Here is a 25,391-nt window from a genome sequence, read left to right as displayed (position 1 = left end):
TTAGTTATTAAATAGGTCGAGAGAGCCTGGGGATACTGTGGTTGCGTCCACAGCTGTCATGTCACAGTTGTAACACTTCAATAAGAGCAACCGTTTATACCTAGGGTTGATCACATGGTTACTATTGATACATTTCAGTCACGTCAAACTTATTTGTATTTGGTTTGTATTATTTGTCTCTTAAACTCTCTGATAAGTCACTTGGAGGCTCATTATCAGATAAACTGATAATCAGATGAGATGTTTACATGTGAAACATCTTGAAAACTGTAAAGCACTATACAAATGTGAGCCATAAATCTCAAGGTAATCAGATAGTTATTGCTTTAATCATCTGCACCGATGGCTGGCAAATCTCCTGGTCCATTTCCAAACTGTGACTGGAGATTCAATGAGTTTCCCAATCCTGCTGCCCACGCACTGCATGTTACTTGTGTGGAGCTCATGGCCTTGGCTGTTTCAGGCCAAGATGTTGGAAATGCTCTTCTCAATGTTGTCCTAAAAAGGTGTGTATCCTGTTTTATGTCATAAGATTCATTGTTTATTTGTAGAAGATGTTACTTTACTTGGAGCTGTTAGACAAACCTGTTGTCTCAAGGCCAACGCACACTGAATAGTAACTGTCTTTCGGTTCCAGATCTTGTCTTTGTGATAGAGGTGGAATGGAATGATCCCTGAACAGGGTCAGAAGACCTGGGTTTGTTCCCACTCTACTCTATTTGCTGTTTGATGTTAACTTAGGAATAATGTTAACTTCTCACTAAAGACCAACATAAAATAGGGGCTAATGATTGGAGAAGACGTATAAATAAGTGAAATCTTTCAGCCCAGCAACCATTGTTAAAGGAGACAACCAAAAAAAAAACAAAAAAAAGCCTTGTTTTTGTGTATATTAAATTTTTACTCAACAAAAATCCATTGTAGTTTTATTTTTTATTGCGGTAAGTCAGTTATCAGCCCCCAAATTATGTGTGTTCTCAAAATAAGATCCATTGTCAACTATATCAAATGTTTTTATAATTTCACATTTTTATTCTTTTTTTCTCACCAACAGTCAGCCTTTAGTGCCAAGAGAGAACATTACATCATGGATGAATGCAATTGGATTGATCATCACTGCCCTACCAGTAAGTTAATCATTGTGATTTGTACATAGTAATAGGATGCACTGTTCTCTTTCAGCCAAAAGAATAAAATGCACATAAGATGCCCTTGTATACGGACATCATGCAGTTAATGAAGTGTTTCATATTTTTTTAAGTTTTCACATTATTATTGCTTCAAAAATCTACAGTGGCTATTTTGTTTGCCTTTTGCATCAGATCTAAATAAATCTACCTGACTTACAAGTTCCTGCATCCTTTGGTCTCACCTCGCTTATTCAACTTTAATTTTCACATTACAATCTGATCTGCCTTTGACTCCTTAACATATTATGTATCTACAGCCTTTGCTTCTGCAAATGATGCTTGTAGAGACATGTTTCAGGTACTTCTGCCATGTAAGAGAATATACCAGAACCTTGTTCCTTCTGTCACCTTCTTTAAAGCCTACTCATTTTTCGCTGGCCTGGGGCTTGCTTCTTCAGTGAAGCCTTCTGTGATTTCTCTGCTCATGTGAAGTCTCCCTTCTGTGACCCCCACAGTGTCTAGTCAGTACCACACAGTTGTCTGCTGCAACATCTTTGAATGTCAGTAATATTGTCTAAACCTGTACTTCCTGAACTTGTTTGATGATGAACCTTTATGAATCATCTTTTTCAAACACACCTCCTATATATATATTTATCAATTATGAATATGTACCAATGTTATCTGTGTAGTAAATATAGGTAAAGCAATTTATTGTATAGTGAATATTAGATACTAAATGAACAGACACGCATATGGAGCCCTCTAACAACGCTTCTCCCCAGGTTGTTACTAACTTAATTTGGACTCATTATGAAGCCACACAAAGACACAAGCTGGATAAGTAGAAAACATTAAAGAATGAGAAAGTGCTATTATTGGGGGCCTTGGAGTAGAATACTGAATATGGGATGGAATACTGGATAAATGATAATTTTCATCAGGGTTTCTTCTGGTTTTAAAGGAGCCATATTGGATTGTCCTTCACGATCGAATTGTGAGTGTTATCAGTAGTCCCAGCTTGACGTCTGAGACAGAGTGGGTCGGCTATCCGTTCCGCCTCTTTGATTTCACCGCTTGCCATCAGTCCTATTCGGAGATGAGCTGTAGCTACACGTTAGCTCTGGCGCACGCCGTATGGCACCATTCTAGCATCGGGCAGCTTTCTCTCATTCCCAAGTAGGTATTATGATTTCTTAAAGACATTTGACTTTTCATTTTGTTTTTGTTTTTTAATCTCATTTACATGTGAGGTATTCATCTCATTCAGCAGAACAACTTACAAAGTAAAAGTGTTAAGTAGTTTCTAGATCATTAGAACTTCTCTTTTATTTTAGAATTATTTGAATAAAATTAATTTGTGTGTATAAATAATAATCTGGTATCTAGTTTTCCATTACCATTTTCGGAGACTTAATCAAATGCTTTTTCCAGAATATATCCCAAAAGTTGCCTTTTGAACTGTATAATCATATTATCCTATTTCCTGATTATTTTTTTGACTGTATAATTGGTACTAATTAGATTCAAATTTCTTGAGAATGACCTTTATATTAGGTTGGTTATTCTCTTTTTATTTCAAATAATTCACGTTCTGTCATTTGGTAATTTTACTATTATGAATGACTCCTAAATCTGAAGTAATTTATTTCAGTAATTAAATAAAAATAAGAACCAGTGAGAGATGTGAGATTAATTAGAAATGTTACCAAAATTAAAAGAAACTTTAAAAAGTTATTACAAATTTTGCAAATACTCAAGTAGGCTGTATTAACAAAATTCAAACAATTCAACTGATTTCAAGTCATAAGAAATTTTTATTTTTATCTTTAAATTACAGGTTTCTTACTGAAGTACTTCTTCCTATAGTGAAAACTGAGTTCCAGTTACTTTATGTGTACCATCTTGTGGGACCATTTTTACAAAGATTTCAGCAAGAGAGAACTCGATGCATGATAGAGGTAAATACAATCTGGGTTTTCTGTGATAAGATTAAGTTCTAAAATGTATATGTATATAGGTTTCTTCCCCAGTGTTTTTCAAATTCATGTCATTACCATTAGTAGGAACATCAGTTTAATAGGATCTGAGAGTAATTTTTGAGGACTAGTGTCCCCATGACTTAGTATGCCTGTAATGGTTTGGCGCAGGATATGTTAAACTGGAGACTCAGGGGGAAATGCTCATCATCTAGGTTGAGAAGAAAATTAAGGACGGAGAAGTGCATTTGAGAAAGCGCACTATAGTACAGAGGAATTAATTAAAACCATGAGAATGGGTGAAGTCGACCACCTATAACAACAGTGTAGAGAAAAGAGAAGGAGTCAGGAATAGAACCTTAAAGTTGAGCCACAAAGTGGAACTAAGAAGGTACAGTATACAGGATCCCTGAGACTGCAGGTGTCCCAGAAATTGAGAGGTGGTTTCTAGAAAAAGGACTGTCTATCTCTTAATTTTAATAGAAATTGCTAAATTAGGAAGAGAAATTGCATTTAAGCCCTAATAGGGGCACTTTCTAGCACTCTGGATTCTATCATAAATGCAAGCGATATCATATCTCATGTGCATAGAGGTCTGTATGATAGTGACAGTTACTCAGTAAACATGTTATTCTCTGTGCTGCTCTTGTGATGGAGTCCAGCTGCATCATGCTGAATTATTGGACCATTTTTGACCATTTAAATCATTTTGTATTGTTTGTTAAATAGATTGGTGTGGCATTTTATGACATGTTGCTGAATGTAGACCAGTGTAGCACCCACTTAAACTACATGGACCCCATCTGTGATTTCCTGTATCATATGAAGTATATGTTTACTGGTGACAGTGTAAAAGAGCAAGTAAGTTAACTCTATTTTTTAATGATGTTTAGTTTAGAAAACTTGAACATATGATAGACCTTTTTGTTTGGGTAAGTGGGGTTTTTTTTCTTTGTTAGTTATTTTCTTTTAAGGGGATATGGTTAATAGACCTTTCTAGGCAATAAGAATATTATTCTAGATACAGTATTAAAGTAAATGCCTGTTATAATGTCTCTCACTTTTCCCCCTTGGTATTTGCAACAAAACATCTGAAAAAGACCTGGGGGTTTATTAATAGTAAACTCACGAGGAAGAAACCATACAGTATGGCTACTGAAAAGATCAGAGAGGCCCTGTGTTAGGAGTGCAGGGGGCATAGTTTTCCCACAGTGATTACGGTAGACTGTGGGGACGTCAGACAGATTGCAGCATGACTAGAAGACTAAAGCCGGAGGGTGAAGAGAATAACTAATGAAAGGTATCTGAAGGAACCAGGGATGCTTAACTTGAATGTTTAAAGTCCTAGGAAATTACTTGTGTCTTCACTATTTGGGGGTAGCCATTTGGAATGGGTATTAAATTTGTTCTCTGTTGCATACACAGTCTGGTGGAGTTAAAGGGAGGCACATTCTGACTCAACATATAAAGAGCCACTCCCTGGTATGACTGTCTCTGAGTAGAAAGGACCTCCTTAAATCATAACTGAGTTTCCTGTCTGTGGGAAGGAAACAGAATCTTGGCTGCTTTAGAAGGGTGGAGGGAAAGCGGATAGGTGAGGTTAAGTGATCTCCCCTCCAAACTTTAAAGTTATTTCTCTCTAAAATGAGAAAGGCAGGTAAACTGATATATATAAACATATGAATCCTAGTCTACAGGACCCATTCCTTGGAGCTGGGGCCCTGGGGTGGGGAGCGTCTTGACCTTTCTGCCTCAGCAGGACTGTCAAGGAGAGCTGAGTGGGAACCGATACAAAAATGTTTTATTTAGCATATTCCTTATATTTGGCCCTAAGAACTTTGGGAATACAGAAAGGAAGAATTATTAATGGACTAATCCTTCTTGGTAAGATCAGAGAACATTTGAGTAAAGCTGAGAAAGCAATGGAACTGCTTGATGCATTTATTTCTTTAAAGTATTGTAATTAAGAGTAGATCAAATATTAGATTTAGTTGAATTCTAAGTGTAAATCAAAACAAAAAGTTTTATAGATAAATGTTATGAACATAAGTTATTCAGAGAACTTCAAAATATAAATGTGTTTCATGCTTCTGTGAAGATGGCATTTTAAAAGGATGATCACCCTATTGGATGTGTAGAATTCCCAGTGTGAACTGTACTAGCTACTGGCAGCGGGGTGACTGGCCAGCTAGGTAAGTGGTATGTTGCTGTAAATAGCGCATACATGGAGATATATATATATGCATCGCACACAAATGCATAAAGATAAGGTGTGTGTGAGGGACAGCACTTTTTTTCCCACGTGTAAGAGAGAAATAATTTAATCTGCCTTTGCTAAAACAGGACATGTAGAGAAACTTCTCACCCACCCCATTCTACTCCGTAGCTTATTGTCTCAGGATATGTGTAAATCGCTTCTTTAAAGGTGAGAAACTGAGGTTCTCTGGTTAAAATATTTTTTACTGGGTTTTCTTTTTAGGTAGAAAAGATTATCTGTAATTTAAAACCAGCTTTAAAACTTCGTCTTCGATTCATCACTCACATTAGCAAGATGGAACCGGCTACAGTGCCTCCACAAGCCATAAATAGCGGGTCGCCAGCACCCCAGTCTAACCAGGTGCCAGTGTCTTTACCAGTAACTCAGTGATGTCAGGTGTGCTGGGGAGAAAATGGAAGTGCATCCGTCTTTGAAGGTGGACTCGAGTCTGTTAAACCTGAACATGGCTGTGCTACGTCATGATGCAGTAGAAGATGTTCAGATTGTTTTATTTTGATTCAAAGGGTGAATCTGTTGAGCTCCAATTCCCATCTCCCTGTCTGTGTTTTTGTCCTCCAGAGATCATCAGGCTACGTGTTGTCATATCCGTAACAATGTATTCAAGCTACCCGAGAATGTGGAAGTATCTGATCAAATGACTTTTACTAGACACTCAATCTTTCCCATTTTGGCCATTGTTTTTGTTTTAATTTTTTATTATTAATGACTTATTCAGTCTTCAAATACATTTTTTAAAGGCACCACACATGTAAAATAGTTATTACAAAGCCTTTTATATTTAAATCTGTATCTTTGGGATAACAGATATTTGTCAAGTAAAGGACTCTAGATTTCATTGCATTATAGGAGCAGACAGTTTCATATTCTTTTAAAAATGGCTTAAAATTTTTATCATAGATTTCCAAGTAAAATGGACTCATTTCTATTGAGGTAGATTGGCAAGTTTTTGCCTTTTCTATGGACTTAAACTTACTATATGAAATGAGTTGGAAGCCATGTATGAAAATAACATAGCTAGAAATGCATAAGCTTAATAAAATCATGCTTAAATGGTGATTCTTCAATCTCTGTTTTTAAAAATAAAGTAATTGCTTTTTCAGGGTGACATTCTCACCTGGTAGATTATATGATTCTTTGAATTTTTATAATCTTAAAAGTTTTAAATATTTATATTTTTAAATATCATGTACATTTTTGGTTCTTTAGGGGTTATTAGATTTTGAGAGACATACTGTTAATTGGCGGGGAGGGGCATTAAGATTGTAAAATAATTATTGAAATCTTTTGAATGAATAAACTGATTAATTACTCAATTTGAATGAGCGTTTGCTGTGTGCCAGGCAGTGTACTGGCTGGGTTAGAACAGAGGACTGGGCAACTTCCATGAGTTGTACCCTAGAGTTGGTGACTGACATTGACCTAGGCATTAAGAGTTACTGAATTTTCCAGAAAAGAATTAGTGAAGTTTAACCAACTGTACCTCAAATTTTTATTTCCAGATACATTCCTCCTAGACCTTTATCTCTTCATCGCTCATATTATTATAATCACTAAATCTTTATTTGCCATGCAAGGGCAGTTTAAATTTTATATAATAGTATAAGCAAAAAGCTAATAATATTTTTAAAATTCTCCAGAAATTTTATGCGAGAAATGATTTCAAGTCATGGTCTCAATATATTCTTGCTACCTTGAGGAATATATTGCTTTGAGATCCTAAAATGGGAATAATTATGACACTGGTATTATACAAATATAATAAAGGAAATGAAAATCAGTATCACTTTCTCAGGGACATACACATTCCAATTAATTTATTAAAAAATCAATTTTTTTCTCTCTAGCTTAAGGGAATATGGCTTTCCCCATTTAGACTTTAAAGAGATTATTTTAATCAGAGACATTAATAGAAGACAGAAGCTTTTATTTGTGTTTAGAATGCAGCTGAGGTAAAAAATATTTATTACATCCTAAAATTTTTCTTTTTGAAAACTAATCATAACTTTAAGTGGCTCTGTTCAATAGGACTTTCTGCAATGGTGGGAATAATCTGTATCTGTGCAATCCAGTACAGTGGTTAGTAGCTACCTGTGCCTCCTGAACAGCTGAAATGTGGAACTGAAGCTTTTATTTTATTAAGCTTTAATGAATTTAACCATCTGTGGCTACTCTATTGGACAGTGTACTTTAAAGTAAGATACATCATAATTGTTCTTGTCTAAAAGTAATTCAGTAAAATATTTATCCTCCAAAGTCCATAGTGTCAACAGGTTTAGTTCTGGGTTGTAGGTTAAAAAATCAGATGGTCGAGACTCTTTAACATATAAAGCTGTTATAATAAGAACAACAATAAAAATTCTTTTTTGGAGCTGGCTTCATTCACAGTGTCCACTTGAGTTCTGAAAGGTTGGAGGAAAGGGGAAGAGTTTGCTTCCCTTGTTTTTATTACAGCTTATTCTCATTTATTTTTCCACTTTCTTCACTATATGCCAGAGCCAAGATGAGCTTTTAGGATGTTTAAGGGTTCAACTAATAAGACACTGTGATTGCAGTGAGGAAAGGGTGGGGCATTTGGAAGCCACAGATAATTTTAGGTGAAATCCCTATCTGAATTAACAGAAATTGGAAAATTAAATAAGTAGTTTAATTTATTTCCTCTATTTCCCAATAGATTCTCTGAATATTAGATAGCAGCCATATTTAATATGTCAATCAATGTCATGTTTGAGGTTTAGAAAAGGTAAAACGTGATCATCTAACATTAATGAACTTGGAGATTGCCCAGGCCTTATGATTACACATTTTACACATGAAGGAACGAGAACCAGAGAGTTTAAATAGCTTCACCAAGGTCTTACAGTGTTTTGGGGATAATGATTTCACTGTGGCTTTTAAAATATGTATAGTAGTCTTAAGCAAGGTAATGTGTGTGTGTGTGTGTGTGTGTGTGTTTTTCATGTATTTAGAAACCTGTGTAGGGATGACAGAACCTTATAAAGAGATAAAGAAGACGTTTTAGGGATTACATCTTTGAACAGCATAGAAATATGGTTTATTTCTTTCAGGTTAGGTAGATTCATCTCCTGCTGTCAAGAGTCCCACTCTATGTGTGGGGGATGATATATATATGTTTGTGTTTATTTTTAATGCCAGCAAGTTTTTATTTGGAAATGAATGTATATTTCTATTTCTAAGGATAAGTTTTTTGCCAAAATGGGATTATAAACTTTTTAATTTCACAAAAGTTAGCTCTTCCATGTCTTGAAGGAGGGAATTGATACAGTTTATACTGATGATACAAATTTTTGCCAAGGCACTTTCCTGAAAGCCCAGATCTTTGGGAGGATAACTCTTAAGTTTAACCGAACAATTAGATTTGCTAATTATGTCATTGGGAGGTTTCCATGCTCCCACACTTACTTAGGGGGGTCAAGGTAGTCAATAGGCTTATGGTTACCCTCCCGAACAACTCCAAAACAAGCCAAGGTTACTGCTATTGCTGTGTTCACTGTTCGAGTTACTTCTTCTGGTGTCTTTCCCAGAGATGGGTTCACTTCCATGATATCTAGTCCTGAGAGGAGCCCTACAACAAATGGAAATAATGTAATTTATTAAATAGTTGACATTTTTAATTTAGTACAGACTGACTTGAAATATTATCCAGGAATGCAAAGAAGTGGTAACAAATGAAAACACTTTAGTCATTGCATCGTGTGGTAGGCATTCTGGAAGTGCCAGTTGGGACTTGATTTTCAGATCGAAGAGGTTTAAATATTTATCAGCCAGGCGTATACTTTCTTCTTCATTAACTCAGATTGTTACCTACCTGTTTTGTAAATTTCTTCTGTGAGGTAGAGACCTTCTCTGTAAGACAGACCCCCCTGGACTGGTGTGCCAGTAGCTGGTGTGAAAGACGGATCCAGTCCATCGACATCAAAGCTCAGATGAATTGGCCTTTTCTTTCTTTTACGAGACAGGAAAGGAATTCAATTTAAAGTTGGCGGTTTAATGTTTAGTAGAAAAATACAGTTCTTACCTTGCTTTATAAAAATAAAAAACCCAGTGAAGTACCGTGATTATACTTACAGACTTTATTAATAACTTAAATTGATTAGTGTCCATAGCAAGTCCTTTTAATAATACTTGTTATACACACACACACAAAGCATCATACCTTCCTAGTAGATAGCTGAGTGCTTCTTCCATCACCTTGCCAATTCCTAGTTTATCCACTTCAGTCATTGAAAAGTATTTAATTCCCAGAGTTTTCAAAATATAGCTATGAAAGAGAAGATAGTAAAATAATCTATAGTTTTTAAGGACGCTAACTATGCTTTCTAATTTTAAAGAAAAGATCAATGTAGCAAGATACAAAAAATAAGTCTGTGAACTTTACATATATATTAATATATTTTTAATAGCAAGTCAAGGTAAAAATCACCTGAATACATTCATATATATGTATGGACATGTATGTGTATAAATATATGTAGATATATATAGAAAGAGACTTAGTGTTAAAAATAATTTTTTCTCATTGACTTGACCAGCATGCCTAGCACAAGAAAGGACAAAAAGGAAGCTAAATCACATCAAGGAATAGACTTACTGTTCTGCAGGGTCCACGTCTCTCAGGCCAATATACACAATATCTTTGGCAGACACGCAGGGAGTCACCCAGGAGAATCCTGGGACATCGGGGATCTAAAATTGCAATGTTTCCATTTGGTTATATATACTTCCCTTGAGCAAATCTTACTTCGAAAGTTAAGGACATTTATTAGATTGTGCGTATCATATTTAGAACATAAATTTTAAGGAAATCATTAAAAAATAATACAAGATTAAGAACGAAGTGCCTGCCCCGCTGTGCTACCCTTGATCACTTTGGCTTTACCCAGCCTCAGTCAGTGGGCCAGACCTAACCAGAGTCGTTTGTCAGCATTTTCCTTTTCCATGCCCCATTTCAGTGGGGCCCCACTTTCCCAGAACTCTTCTATAAAGAAATCAGTATGTTTCCATTACTTTCATAGCTTCCTTTCCTTCTCTTTCTCAATGCTTAAATCAAGAAGATGGCTTAGTGGCTGAAGGGAATTTTTTATCAGAACTTCAGTTTGACCAAATCTTCGAATGTCCTGGAGGCAAGTTTGGCTGTTCCCATAAGCTAGCTACACATTTTGCAAGTGTATAAACCTACCTCTTTGGTCATCTGTTGAGAAAACAACACTTGTGACATTTAGCAGAAGCAGGTTTGGATCCCCAAGTCTCATCACAAAGGCCAACAGACTACAATTGTATCAATAAAAATCATTATGGACCACAATGTTAAATCTTATTCTGGAATTTCATCTTACATCTTTTAGAAAGGAAATTTCCAGGGAGCAAGGAGGTAATTCTTCCTCTTGTGATTTAGATGTATGCTTCTTACAGTAAAAATATTAAATAATAAACCATAATAATCCACATTTAAAAACTCCATTTTTAAAAAGGCCCTGTGATGTGAAGGGGTCACTTGGTAAGAATGAGCAGCAATGGGGCATGTAGGAGAAAGAGGAGGCACTGGGAGACCATTCCGGCCCTTGCCTTGCTACACATTCGGCAAGTTTGTTAACCTCTGAACCTCTGCTAACTTGCTTATAAATGATTACTCTCTGCCCCACCTACTAAAAAGGGTAATTTAAGACTCAAAAGGGAAGCTACAAATGAAGTCAGTTTGCAAACTATCAAGTAAGGTAGAGGTACAGAACTTCACCACCTTTATCCACCACCCATTGCTTACTGGCTGCTGGGAAGATGGTTTGAGAAATTAACCAAGAATAAGGTGGCAGAGGAGTTCTTACTTCCGCTGCAGCTCCTGAGCTTCTGTTAGCAATAATTCTTTTGTAACCAAATATCAACCGGCTGTTTACCTTTCCCTTTAGTTCCTTCAGGAGGAAAGACACAGGTTGTCCATGCAGGTTCCCAGTGGTGGTTGTCAGGGGAGTGTTGACGTCAGTGTGGGCATCCACCCAAATGACACAGAGATCCGGGTGGACCCTGGCATGGCCAGAGATGCTGCCAATCGCCAAACTTTAGAGGAAAATTTTTGTGTGAACAGCGAGTTTGCAAATATCATTACATCCACCCTATGGTTAACACAATATTCTCCCCTAGTTTTCCTTTAAGTCAAAATAGTTAATATTTCTGAGAGGTTTTAAACTGGAGATGCCAATTAAACAATTATAATAATAAAGTATAGCTTACACTTAATATTTACTAACAAGTTATATTTATTCACTTCAGTGACATTATTTAAAAAATCGTAATTTTTTTCAAAACCACCTTCTAATAAAATTACAAATTACAGTTTAAATTAAAAATTAAAAATTAAATGTGTGCAAAGACACTAGCCACACAAGAAACTTTTTAGCATGTGACACTATCCACTTCATAGGGTTAAATCAGGCCTGTTTTCTGAACTCTCATCTCTTGATAAACACTTAATTCTCCCAAGTGAATTATGACAGAGTCTATTTTTCTTAAAATCAATTTATTTTACAGTCGGCGAGCACCTTTCAGAAGTCCTTACATCCGCTTTAGCCAGCGTATCCTGGGAGCTCACTCACTCTATTCAAAGCTCAGATTCTCCACCAGAACTTTCTACCCTCCTGCTACGCATTGAAAGACTCAGCCAGGTCCAGAACACTCAAAGTTCATCTCAGACACTCCAGGCTCCAGAAAACTTGTGGGAATGGAAAAGCTAAATAATATCTAACACGAAAGTTACGAGATCAGGATGTGCAATACGATGTTTGCATTCTCCCACTTGTGAATGTCCAAGTACCATCCAGAGAATCGTGCACTTTAAGATTCTCAGAGTGGAAGCAGTCATGCCTCGATGCTTGGCTATTGATGATTCAGCTTGATGTTTGTTTCCCCCTTCAGGTTTCTTTTCTTTTGGCCATCTGCTTCTCTTAAAATTTCCACTTACAAATTTGTACACTTAAAAAAGAAAGTGAGCCCCAGTTTCTCAGTGGCAGTTGTGTCACAAAAGCCCTGGTAAAATTTGGCTTTAGAGGAGAAGATGGAGGGGGCTGAAGTCATTGACTCTTGCAATGAGAGCCATTTGTAATGTTTGTACTTTTTCTTTTTTAACATTGACACATATTTATTGTGATATATAAGCAATAAAGAAAGAAACTAAAAGGAAATCAAGTTTGTCAACTGCACACTAGACATTTTTAAAACGAGTTCATGAAGGTATATATTCAATACCTAGATTAAATAAAACAGAACTGTGTCATATTTAAATAAAATCGTGGGTCAATTAAGTTTTACCTACAGCTTCCAAAGTATGAAATATTAATATAAAAGATGGCATTTCTGGAATGGATTACTCAAGGTCCCGTGCATAGAGTGGTTAGGAGCATTGGCACTGGAACCATATAACCTGGCTTCAAATCCCAGCCATGGGCCTTTTTAGGCAGGTGACCTTGGGAAATTTATCTAACTTCTCGGTACCTCAATTTTTTATCATGAGAACAAAGATATTAACAGCAACTACCTTATAGAGTTGTTGTGAGGATTTAAGTTATGATGTTTGTACTTTTGATCTAATCACACTTCTTCTGATAACACATCCTAGGACCCTGAGAGTAAACATGGAAAGAGGCGTGGGCAAAAATCATCTTTGCTATGTTGTTTGTAATGGTGAAAATTTGAAAATGACCTGAATGTCGAACAATATGCATATATATGTAGTGATATATCCTTGATGAAAAATTATGCAACAGTAAAAAATGCTTGTCTATATCATGAAGTAACATAAGGAAATTTGTAGTGTAGATTAAGAATAAAACATAGAATAACTTACACACACAATTGTTAAATACAGCCATATACAAGGAAAAAGTTACGAAGGAAGAAACATGCCAGATTTTCAAAATTCTGGTGGAAATGGTTGTTAGAGAACTGAAATTGCCACTTTTTTTCATGTATATATTTTTATTTCAAAATTTTTATAATGATTACTTTTATAGCAGGAAACACACACTTTAAATTTTGAACTAAATTGCTTCTATTATCAATAACCAAGTATAATATGCTGACTATGAATTTCCTCAGTGCTTATTTATTTAGATAGGGAAGCCTGAATATTTTGCTGAAATCCACTCATAGGTCATGTATTTTCTGCTGTAATAGACAAAGATAATGCAAGACTTTAAACAGAGCTAAATCTATGGTTCCAAAATAAAGTGGTAATCAATAAGATCAAAAGAAAAAAGGCAGAAAATTTGGTATAAAATGTTGATCAATGTTTTCCCTTCCTTATTTACTCTCTTCTCATGGTCTTGGTTATACTTCCTTTGTGGTATTTGTGCCAGAGCCCCAAGGAGATAATCAGGAAATCAGACCTGTGGTCTCCACCCAGTACCAGGCTTGTCCGTCCACTTTTCTTAACTTCTGCCACCACGTCAGCCAGCTGTTCATTTGCTCTTCCCACAGACCTTGGGTTCTTCACAATTTTAAAGGGACTGTCATTAGGGACTTCAGCAAAGGACAGGTCCCCATAATCTTTCACATTACATTCTATAATTAAAATTAAAAGTTTCAGGTTACTAAGTAAAAAAAAAAAAGATTACAAAACCATCTGTAGGATGATTCCAATTTTATTAAAAAGTATATTTGCCAAAAAAAAAAAAGCTTACAGTCTTCACAGCTGTCAAAACTTGTTGAAGCTTGAATTTGAGTGACATTATCATTCCACCTTTGCTGCGAACAGGTGCCTGCTGTATACCTCATTCTCTGTAAATGCTTCTTGAAATGAGCCAGTTAGGCGAGACACGGAAGTCTAACAGTGGTAACCTTCTCATTTGGGCTTAATGGGTGGCATCACTGTCTTGGTCTCTGTCTCTCTGTTTATGTGCTTTCTACTCGTCTACAATAAGCATGTTTTGTATATGTAATAAAAATAATATTTTAAAAGAATATATATGTATGTACATGTATATGACCAGAAGAAAATCCACCAGTATTTTCTAAATTTTCTGACACTATATAAACAGTCCTTGATTTCAGTCCAACCTGTCACCTGCTGAAGCAGAGCTCAGCTCGCTGCTCTGTCCATTGGACCTGCCTCATAGTGGCATTGTCTGAATTAAATAAGAACACATGGTTAGCAACGAGCCTAACACTTCCGGGAGGTCAGGAAATAAAGCCTCTAATATTATACTGTTTTAATAAGGAGAAATTGTAGGTCACCCAAAGTTTCTAAGGACCCAGGTACACTTCCTAAAAGGCCCTGCTTGGGCTTCAAGGTACAGAGCTTCATGTACAACTGTGGTATGGGCTCACTACAGTGTGCTCTAACCTAACTAGTCATCGTACACTATTTATTACATGTCACTATGTGTCTGTGTCTCAGTAACATCTTCGAATGGTTCAATCTGATGTAAAATGTGACCAAATTACGCTTCTTAACTGAGGGACCGGTCTAGGCCATTTACCCAAGGTTTCTGTTCCCTTTTGGGGTTTTTTTTTTTAGCTTTATGAGGTATCATTTTTGTTCACTAAAATTCACTTATTTTACTTATTTATTTTAATTGAAGTACAGTCAGTGACAATGTGTCAATTTCTGGTGTACAGCACAATGTCCCAGTCATGCATGTATACATATATATATATATACCTTTTCCTATTCAAAATTCACTCATTTTAAATGTACAGGTCAACCAGTCTTAGAAACATCTATAGTCTTGCAACCATCACCATAAACAAGAATATGAAAACGAATATATGTATGTATTGTATGACTGAAACATTCTGCTGTACACCAGAAACTGACACAACATTGTACACTGACTATACTTCAATAAAAAAAGAATGGAAATTTGAAAAAAAAATAAGGGCAACAAAAATTAAAAAAAAAAAAAGATTTAGAACATTTTCATTACCTTCCAAAATCCCCTCATGCCCTTTTATGGTCAATCCCGTCTTTTCTGGAATGTCATATGAATGCAATCATACAGTATGTAGGCTTCTGTGTCTGGCCTCTTTCACTCGGCCTGATGTCTTTGAGATTCTTGACGGTGTCTGTAGTCTGTTCCTTTTTATTGCTGGGCACTATCCCATAGTATGAATGTACCACTTTTTACTTCTCCACTCACTGGGTGATGGGCATTTTGTTGTTCCCATTTGTTGGCTTTTATAAATAATGCTGCTACAAACCTTCAAGTAGAAGCATTTTGTAGTGTATGTTTTCACTTCTCTTGGGTAAATATCTAGGAGGAGATTTGCTGGGTCATGCGGCAAATATTGATTTAAGAACCTGGCAAATTGCTTTCCAAAGTGGCTGTATCATTATGCATTCGCACCAGCAATATGTGAGGATTCCAGTTACTCCATATCCTAGCCAACACTTCATCAGGGTTTTATATATAAAGATGATGTTTGCTTTGGACTACACTTTAAAAATGTGTATCACTTTTCACTTGTGTGGTTGTGAATATGTGCCTATATGTATATACGTGTGTGTGTGCATTCACACATACACACTATGCAAACACTAGGCACTATTATTATATTATCATTTTATTTAATTTCCTTTTACAAATTAGGGTCCTCTTGCCGGTAATGCACTTCTTGCTGTCCCTGGCTTTTTGCTTTCAATTCCCCTGACTCCCCACCCACCCCTACCCCCAGTTCTTGCACATACAGATTCTCATACAATAGTCTGGCTGGAAAGACAAAACATCTGAGTGAGACTATTCATCCAACAGTATTTATTAAGCATTCTCCACATTGCAGCTTTTTTAATGGATGTACTTGTAAGGTGATAGGCAGAGCTGAAATTCTGTGCTATAAATGTCACTCCAGACAGACTCTCTTTTAGCAGAAGCCTGCTCCTTCCTTCAGCATGGGAAGGAAATCAGGCTGATCATTTTTCAACTTAAAAATTACCTTGTTCAAACTAGTGGCTGCCAGTCGGGAGAGGGAGGAGGGGAAAGGTAATATAGGGGTAGGGATTAAGAGGTACAAACTATTATGTATAAAATAAGCTTATATTATACATAATACAGGATACAATATATCCTTATATACAATAAGGATATATTGTACAGCACAGGGAACATAGCCAGCATTTTATAACTATAAGTGGAGTGTAACCTTTAAAAATTGGGCATCACTATATTGTACACCTACAACTTATATAATATTGTACATCAACTATACTTCAATAAAAAATTATTAATTTTTTAAAATTACCTTGCTCTTTAAGTTTCTCAAGCAGACCAGCCTTTCTCAATACTGTAGGGCCTTCTTCCACCCCTCCTCGTGGCTGAACAATTTAAAAATACAGTAATTCAGACAGGATCAGTACCATCAGATGCCCATTAGGAACCCTTTTCATTAACCTTATGAAGAGTAACAATCTTTTTTGAGTACCTACAGAGCCAGGAATTTACATTATCTCTTCTAATCATCACAGCAAGGTAGACTGAAATACTCCTATGTCAAATACGAGGATCGAGAATCAGAAAGGTTACAGCATTTTCCTCCAGGCACACAGCTAACAAGTGGCAGAGCCTTAGTTCACATCCAGGTCCTTTGGATTCTAAAACTTGCATCTCCTCTTCCCATCACACCCTGTCACCAACACAGTGAACACAGATTTTGCACAAATGCACTCTGATAGATAGAAATAATGATTAAAAGGAGAGGGTTTCTGCCTTGCAGTAACTAGCAAGCTAACAGGGGACCTGGGTTTTTAATCCCAGTTAGAGTACTTGGGAGATTTGCTTCAACACAGATACAAGATGTCACAGCCACAAAAACAGGGTGCTCCTAACTCTGCTGGGGCCGAGTGTGTCAGGGAAGACTGCATGGAGCAGACGACATTTCAGCTGAGTCCAGCAACAAGAGTAGGTATTCAGGAAGACAGGATGATGGAGAAACTTTACAAACCAGGAGAACAACCTCAGTAAAAACATCAGGCAAACGACAACAAAAAAAAGGTGTGGCACGAGAGAGACTTCCATGCAAGTCCTCATGGTATTAAGCTAGGGCTCTTGGGGAGAAAGCCGGCAGCAGGGAAAATCATCACCCAGGAGCTGAAATCAAGAAAACCAAGCCAGTATTTCAAGTTTTGACCTGCTTAAGTACAGGTGGCGTAATTCTACCCTTGCTCATTTTACATCAGGGAAGCTCACACACTTCGTTCCTGCAGTGAGTCTTCTCCAGCCTCCTGGCAGAATAGCCATCTAAAGAAGCAGTTCTTTTATGTGTCTCTCTGATTCTAATTTCCAACAGGGCTTTTCAATACAGAAAGTTACTTTTTTGTGTCTGTGTGTGAGATGGGAAGAAATGCCAAAAGGCTGGTGTGTCTATCCCTAGGATTGCACTGTAGCACCAAACTAAACAGATATTTCTTCCTAAATCAAATTGCCAGAGGACCTGCCCTGGCTGCCCAGCAAGTCCTCCATGGCAAATCCCTGTCCCTGGCAGCAGGGGACCGCGCACGCTCAGCCCGACACATTTTGCTCCTTCAGGGGCGCCACTCCCTTTTTAGACAAACTTTTTTTTAGACTCCCACCCCCTCATCAAGTAGATAAATTTCTCTTTAAACTCCACTAGAGTGATGCTTGTCTCAAATTTTGCCTTGGTCTTTTGTTTGTTTTTGTTTCTTCTCCATTGTTAAATTTCAGGCAGTGTCCATCACCCTCCCAGCATGGTATTTTCTACTGCAGGTCTCACGCTTAGTAAATACTCAAAAGTTGTCAATTTGAGAAAATTCCCTGCCCTTTTTCCTTCTCCCATTCAAACTTTAGAATAAATCTTAGGCACCCCTCTAATTGATCCTAAAGTTGCCCCTCAATATCTGCAGGGAATTTGTTCCAGGATGTCTGCAGATGCTCAAGTCCCTTACATAAAATCACGTTAACGTGGACCCTCCATATGCACAGATGTAACCCGCAGATACAGAACCCACAGATATGGAGGGCCGACTATATAATTACGATAACAGTTGTTCAACTTCCCAGAGCGACACTTTGCAGCATTCTCTTTTGTCTGATTCAAATCGCCTCTCATGATTGGTCTTTTCTCATTGTTTGATTTATCTGCGCATTTTGGAAATCACTTGATTAACCCAACTGACTTTGAAGGTCCTCTCCAATCCCTAGCTGGCACAACTCTAAGATCCACTATAGATTTAATGATGCACCAATGCAGATCAGGAGCACAGGCACTGGTATCAGACAGTCTTGTATGGAATTATACAGTCAAAGCTGTGTGACCTTGAGAAAATTATCAAACCTCTCTGAGCCTTCATTAACAGTAAAATAAATATAATAAATACCTACCCCATTTTTTAATACCACCTCCTTCCTCCAACCATTGCCTTGCAAGGAAATGAGGCAGGGGATGGAGTCTTTTCTCAGACTCAACCTTCTCTCCTTTGCCTGTTTATTAAATTTTTACCTCTTTTAGGTGTGGACAGAAGCTTATATACTGGCCATTTTTTCCCCTCTATGCTATGGCTTAGTGCAGTCCCTCTCTCTGAGTTCTTACTATTATGAGACAATAAGCTTCATTCTCATGGGGCCATGTTTTAATAAGGAAGAGCTGCAGGGGGCAGGGGGGAAGAATTATGGAGAACAGAGCATGCATCAGACTATTTTTCAAAATATTATCCCCTAGAGGGGCTGCTATTATCAGCCTAAGGCTTTCTGCTGAGATCCAGGGATCAGGACATGTTTCAGCCCTTTCTTCCGTCCTTCCCTCCATCTCTCTCTCTCTCCCTTCCTTCCTCCCTTCACTCCTTCAGTTATTTCAGTACGATCTTTTGTTAGAATCTGTTCCAAGAACAGGTGAACACATTGTAGATTTTGCAATTAACCCCAGCATTAAAAGTAACACTTCTGTGTCAGCAAAACGTCCCCGTGTTCCAGGAGAGAACTTTAAAAGATTCCAGGGGAAGAGAAGCAGTATTGACTGACGGCCCAAATGCAGTCTGTGTCTCTAACCTCCAACCTGTTCTAATCTGTTTTGCAATTAAAAAAAAAAAAAAAAAAAAAAAAGCCAGAGTGCTGAGCAAGAGTTCAAAACTAAGAGAAGCAAAACGTTGCCCAGGTGGGCAAAGAGAAAGTTCTGAGAAACCTAAAAAAACACCATTTAAAGCAACCACAACCACAAAAATCAGCCTGAGGAGTTTCAATTCACACTTCATCTTGTTTGCTTTTGTTTTTGTTCTTTTCTTCCCCCTCTTTTAGTACAGACGCTTGCTGGAGTCAAAGGTGTCTACAGTCTCACTGGATTTGCCAGAATGAATGTGTCTGGGCATAAGAAAAAGATTGTATCTTTACATGTTGCTGGCATGTTTTGGAATCTGGGAGTTTGTTAAATCCATTTGTCCTTTTAACATGGCCAACCTGCAGGCAGGTTTCCTTTTTTTGTTTTTCTTTTTCCCTCGCTCAAAGAGAGGTACCCAAAGGATTCTACCTAGGCCATGAGCTAACACTTTTACAGAATTATTAAAGCCCTAAAACACTATGAATCACTCCCAAAATTGAAAAGGCGATAATATTTAGGTTATCTACATTTTAAAAGAATCTGAAGATTGCTGCCCACCTATAAAATTTTTCTAGGTGTTAGGTAACTAAACTAATGTGTTTTTTAGAAAATTCTCACTCCCCCTACACGTGTACGGCGACACCAAAAGCAATGAGAGCGTGGACATTTAAATAAGTGGCTACAATGCAGAAATAGTCTATTTCCATTCAAATCAGGATATTTTTCTCTGAAAACCTGTGAGAAAAAAATTCAGCAGATTCACGTAGGACTGACTGAGGCAGAGGAGTCACAAGAATAAGTGAGTTTGTAACATAATTTATAGAATGCTGCAAAATGGTGAGAAGCCTTGAAAACAGAGATTTCAGGCCAGGTTGTATCAGGCAGATATTAAGCTTAACACCTTACAAATATCAAAGTTCGAAAGTTTCTAGTAAGTTCTGGTTATTAAAAGCCAGGCTGTTTACTAAAAGCCAGGCTGTTTACTCACCTGGCCCTTTGAAAAAGGAGCTCCGATGATCCCTATGGGTTTTGACTTGGAACTCATGCTCCAGCAGTTCTCACGAGTCCTCCAGCTAGTTGTCACTCTCTACAGCCCTCAGTGGTGGAGGGCATATATTTTTTTTCTATTTATAATTGAGTTGAATCCGTTTACTTTATTCTAATGAGGAAGAGTGGCTCCACCTACTGAACCAATGAGACAGTCAGGTGGACGTCCAGCAAGTTCAGACTTGGAATAACGATGCATTTTCCGAGTCAAGATCTCTAATTGAGGTTATTCATGTGGCCAGCTCACACCCATTTGACAAAACCAGCTGGTGACAATTTTTCCTAAGCACAACCTTGATTTCCTGATCATAATCATCTTTTCTAGTCAAAATCAGTTTATCATAGCAACAGAAGCAGAGCTGTGTAAACTCAGGTCCAGGCACATACCTGCTCCAGGTCGTTGCATCCTCCTGTGTTGAAAGGGCTGGGACTGGCAGGATGCGTGTCTCACATCCCTTCCAGTCTGACAACTTTGCATTCAGTTTTCACACTAAGATTAATGGTTAATCCACAAGACACACCTCATGCACCACTAAAATACAGTCTCAGGGTAGGCATCTAAATTCCTTTCCTGGTGATTACTCAAAGAAAATATTAATTGCCCAATTAATAACCCAGAGGTGTTACCATACTAATTTTGAAATCTGGTGTGCAAGAAAATAACAATTATTGGGCTCATAATATTATAATGAAGATATAGAAGTAAAAACAGCCCCAAGATTGAGTTTTTCTTGTGTGCCATAGGCTGTTCTGTCTTACATTGTCCCTTTTAATCCTTATACAGATTTTATGACCAGCCTCATTATGGGTGTTATTTTACTGATGAAGAAACTAACGCTCAGAGAGGTTGCCAAATGTCATGTAGAGGAAGAGCCATGATTCAGTCGTAGGCATTCTGGAACCACCTAATCACCGGGCTTCACATTCTAAACTCGGACGAAGTGTCAGCTGTCAGACCAGTGTGCCTCTGGGAAGTTGTTTTTCACAAACATATGGGTTTAGAAGAAATGAGCCTTAAAAAATCCTTCCAACTTTAAAGTAACCTGATTATGATTTAAAAGGAAAGTTTATTTAGTAGAAACTAATTTCTTTTTCCTATTGGTAGGTCAGAACATTGTGGACTGTTCAGATTTCATAAGGGCAGAGAATTTTGTCTGTTGTACCTCCAGTGCCTAGAACAGTGCTGACAGGTGATAGGCACCCGATACTTATTGAATATGTGAATGAGGAAACCAAGGTCCCTCAAGGTTAGGACCGTTTTCCATAGGCTTTCTATCTTTTACTTGTGGATTTCCTTGTAGATCCTAAATAATTACTTGTGGTATTCTGTATAGCTAAACATTAACCTCTTATGGTTTCACATTGCAGATAACTTTTCCTAGCCTGTCAGTAATCTGATAACTTTGTGTATGTCATCACTCAAAATTCTTAATTTTGAAATAGACAATTGAATAATATTTTCCTTACTCTTTGTGCTTTGGAAGTTTCATTAGCGTTCTTTCTACTATGTATGCATATGCATGACTGGGACATTGGGCTGTACACCAGAAACTGACACATTGTAATTGTACTTCAATTAAAAAAAAAAGTTCTTTCTATTCCAAAATCACAAATATATATTTCTATATTTTCACCTATTTGCTTTAGAGTTTATCTTTCACGTTTAGTTCTTTAATTTGTCTGCACCCATCTTTGGATATTGTGTAAGTTTTCCAACTATATTTTCCCCTGTAGAGTCCATCAGTTTCCTCAAGGACATTCACTGAGCAGTCCATCCATTTTGCCTCGTTGATTCGTGCGGTATTTCCTTCATATACCAAGTTCCCATAAACATATGGGTCTGTCACTGAGTTCTTTCTTCTGATCTGTTGGCTTACTTACCTATGGCTGCACCAGGTCCACACACACTATATTATTATCACAGCTTTATGATATAAGATATGATACCATTCTTTGGTCAAAAGTAATGTTTTTGCTCTTCTTTTTCAAAATTGATTTAGCTATTTATGGGCTTCTGTTCTTCTACATATTCAGAGTAAGTTGTTGGATTCCTTAGAAAAAAATCCTACTAGAATTTTTACTAAATTTATAGATTAGTCCATAGAGATTTGCTATCTTTCAAATTTCATTATATATATATATATATTTTACTCTAACATCTGAAATTTCCTCCTATATCAAGCTGAGATTGTCTTCCTGTTATTGATCCAGTGGTCATAGCCCTTCAATCCAAGTAAAACACACTATATCGTGGTTTCATGTCTTTCTTGGGTCTTCTATTGTTAGGGTGAATATCCCCAAATACCTCACCCATTTCTTGTATTACACGATTGCTGCTTTCCTTCGGATCATCAGCTGGGTCTCTCCCTTCAAAACACCTTCTGGCTTCCCCATCCCCTTCTTAAACATGTGGTTCCATTCAAAACTAAGTGCATACATCCAAGTATAGACGGAGTCATTTGGGTCATCCTTGACTTCTCCAGGTCACTGATAAAAATGCTGAAAAGGGCAGCACTTGTGTAAGAGCTCCTTGGCATTCCACTGGAAACCTCAACCCAGATTGCCATGGACCCAGTAATTAATCATCAATTCACAGACATAGCTATTACCTCAGTTCCCAACTCAACCACTCCATCTTGTCCACAAGGACATCACAAGGAAAACTACCAGGTATACATTCTTGCTATACTTTGCCTGCTACCTTTTGTCATCTACCAGTCTGACTTCCCTGTCTAAAGTCATTAGTTGACCCTGACAGACCCTGTTCTTGGTAAATCCATGCTGACTTCTAGTGATCACTGTTTCCTTTTTGTTGTAAACATAAACCATCTTTTCAATCACCAAAGCTGTCGTCTCAGGACTTCTGAGAAGACATCTTATCTATGTCATCCTATCAGAGGTTCACATTTTCCAACTCAATCCTTTCATTTTGGGGCAGGGGGAGGGATTTTTTTAAGCCTTTCTTATAATAATACAAACCTATTAACCAATATCTCTCCCATCTCTCTCTCTTTGAAATCCTATCTAGCATTTCCCTGAAGTTGGGACTACATGTTATTTGACTTTGCTCCAAAGCTACTAGAATGAGACTTGGCACATAGGCCCTTGTATGAATTTCCTAGAGCTTCCATAATAAAACACCACAAACTCAATGACTTAAAACAGCAGAAATCCATTGTCTCATAATTCTGGAGGTTAGAAGTCTGAACTCTAGGTGTCACAGAACCATACTCCCTCTGACACCGATAGGTGACTCCTTCCTTCCCTCTTCCTAGCTTCTGGGGGTTTTCCAGTGACCTTTGGCATTCCTTGGCTTGTAGGCGCATCACTCTAATCCTCCATCTTCACATGGTATTCTCCCTGTGTCTCTGTGTTTCCACGTGGCCATATTCTTATAAGGTCACAGGTCATACTGGATTAGGGCCCACCCTACTCCTGTATGACCTCATCTTTAATTATGCATATATGCAATGACCCTATTTCCAAATACAGCCGCATTCTGAGGTCCTAAGGATAAGAACTTCACCATATCTTTTAGGGAACACTGTGCATCCCCTAAGAGCCCTAAGTTAATGTTTTTGCAATAATAAAGAAAGGATGGATAAATAAGTTATATGATGACAGAAACCAAAAAGTGACATAGCTTCTACTCTCATTTTTCTCTTTCTAAACCTTCAAACTGTGGCCCATTTCTGCATTGTCTTTTCATCATCCAGCTAACAAAAAAGACTCTCTTCAGATGTGGCCCAGGATTCTTAACAATTCTATGAAGAACTGGAAAGTACACCAAGTCCAAAGGACTAAATGTCTAATGAGGGATTCCAGGGAACCATATGTGTGTGCATGGCCCAAACTCTTTAAACCCAATACAGGAAGGCTGGGGCTGCTCCTGGAACACTTTGAGTTTATAGAAATGTTCAAACTGATGACTCCCTGGTATGTCACCGAGTCATGTCTCTGGGCAGGGACTCTTCTAACACTTTGAGGCAGGCTAGAAGCTTAAGCAGAGTGGGAGGCCATGAAAAAGTTTCCTTATGAGTGTCTGGCTCATGTCTCTTCATGACTATGTGTTTATAGCCTCCTTTTCTTTCTATGCCTTCCTCTCTCTTTATCTAGCCAGACTTGAGGCAGTCCTCCTGAGAGTGTGGGGGCTATGGGAAACAAAATGTCGCAGAGTGGTGTCACTGATCTCTCTATGAGCGTAGGAGCTCAGGGCAACACTGGACCAGGTGACAGTGGGTAACCCAAAGTGGGAGCTCCACTCACTTTGATGCCCTGAAGTCTCCAGAGCTATGACTCAGTTCCCAGTGGGACCCCGAACTATAGCTTTGGCCTGAGGAAGACACTTAAATTTCCTTTGGAAGCTGCAGCTATGGACTCCCAAACAGAATCCAGGAGAGAAGGAAGAAGGCATAAGTCACAGGAAATTAAAATCACTGGGTTCATGAGCATATATGTTTCCTCAGAGCACACTAGAAACAGTGTGGGGACTTGTCCTGCACTAATGGGCAAAAGTTGGAGCCAGGGAACTACTGTGCATGCCTGTTACTGGGGTCTAGATTCACTCCAAGGTAAATGGCTCAGAACAGAGTAGGATGACTGGTGTATGAAATAGCAGTGTCCCCTGAGGTGGAGGAGTCTGTTCAACTTGCACTACTGATTGAGTCTAGAACTGAGAATGGGAGCCCCATTTCTTGGGCCTGCAAGATTTCATTCTTGTAAATGAGACATTCAAACTTTAGCTTTAAGCTGAAAGATTAAAAGGATTTTCAGAATCTTTTAGAAACAAAACCGGGTGAGTAGTGGACCATACACTGAAAAAACTGACAACGAATCTACAGAAAATCCATCAAGTTCTCTACCCAAACCCAGAGAGTCAAATCAAGTTATATTTTATGTGTCAATGCT

The 25,391-nt window shown here is 37.7% G+C and overlaps 2 protein-coding genes across 4 annotated transcripts in view; one reads left to right on the top strand and one right to left on the bottom strand.

Annotated features, from left to right (window-relative positions):
* MED23 (mediator complex subunit 23) overlaps nucleotides 1-6,700 on the top strand; it is a 39,133-nt gene extending 32,433 nt beyond the window's left edge. For 2 of the 3 annotated variants that reach the window (XM_006180730.3, XM_006180729.3), the window contains 6 exons: nucleotides 341-506; nucleotides 1,055-1,127; nucleotides 2,095-2,309; nucleotides 2,971-3,091; nucleotides 3,839-3,970; nucleotides 5,589-6,700. In XM_006180730.3, the coding sequence (XP_006180792.1) occupies nucleotides 341-506; nucleotides 1,055-1,127; nucleotides 2,095-2,309; nucleotides 2,971-3,091; nucleotides 3,839-3,970; nucleotides 5,589-5,756 (875 nt within the window). In that variant the 3' untranslated portion in view covers nucleotides 5,757-6,700. Of the gene's footprint in view, nucleotides 1-340; nucleotides 507-637; nucleotides 941-1,054; nucleotides 1,128-2,094; nucleotides 2,310-2,970; nucleotides 3,092-3,838; nucleotides 3,971-5,588 lie in introns of those variants that run through there. The other variant, XM_032484928.1, reaches the window with a different exon arrangement.
* A 1,716-nt stretch (nucleotides 6,701-8,416) lies between these two features.
* Nucleotides 8,417-20,737, bottom strand: ARG1 (arginase 1). The gene is made up of 8 exons (XM_032484929.1): nucleotides 20,425-20,737; nucleotides 16,632-16,704; nucleotides 13,781-13,955; nucleotides 11,297-11,456; nucleotides 9,997-10,091; nucleotides 9,562-9,666; nucleotides 9,214-9,350; nucleotides 8,417-8,970 (listed from the first exon to the last, which is right to left on the bottom strand). The coding sequence occupies exons 1-8, from the start codon at nucleotides 20,479-20,481 to the stop codon at nucleotides 8,804-8,806; spliced, it is 969 nt and encodes a 322-aa protein (XP_032340820.1). The 5' UTR covers nucleotides 20,482-20,737; the 3' UTR covers nucleotides 8,417-8,803.
* Nucleotides 20,738-25,391: the final 4,654 nt, after the last annotated feature.

Source organism: Camelus ferus, chromosome 8, assembly GCF_009834535.1.
Source record: "Camelus ferus isolate YT-003-E chromosome 8, BCGSAC_Cfer_1.0, whole genome shotgun sequence".
NCBI lineage: Eukaryota > Metazoa > Chordata > Mammalia > Artiodactyla > Camelidae > Camelus > Camelus ferus.
The sequence above is the reverse complement of the archived record's forward strand: the minus strand, read 5'-3'. Positions and strand labels throughout refer to the sequence as shown.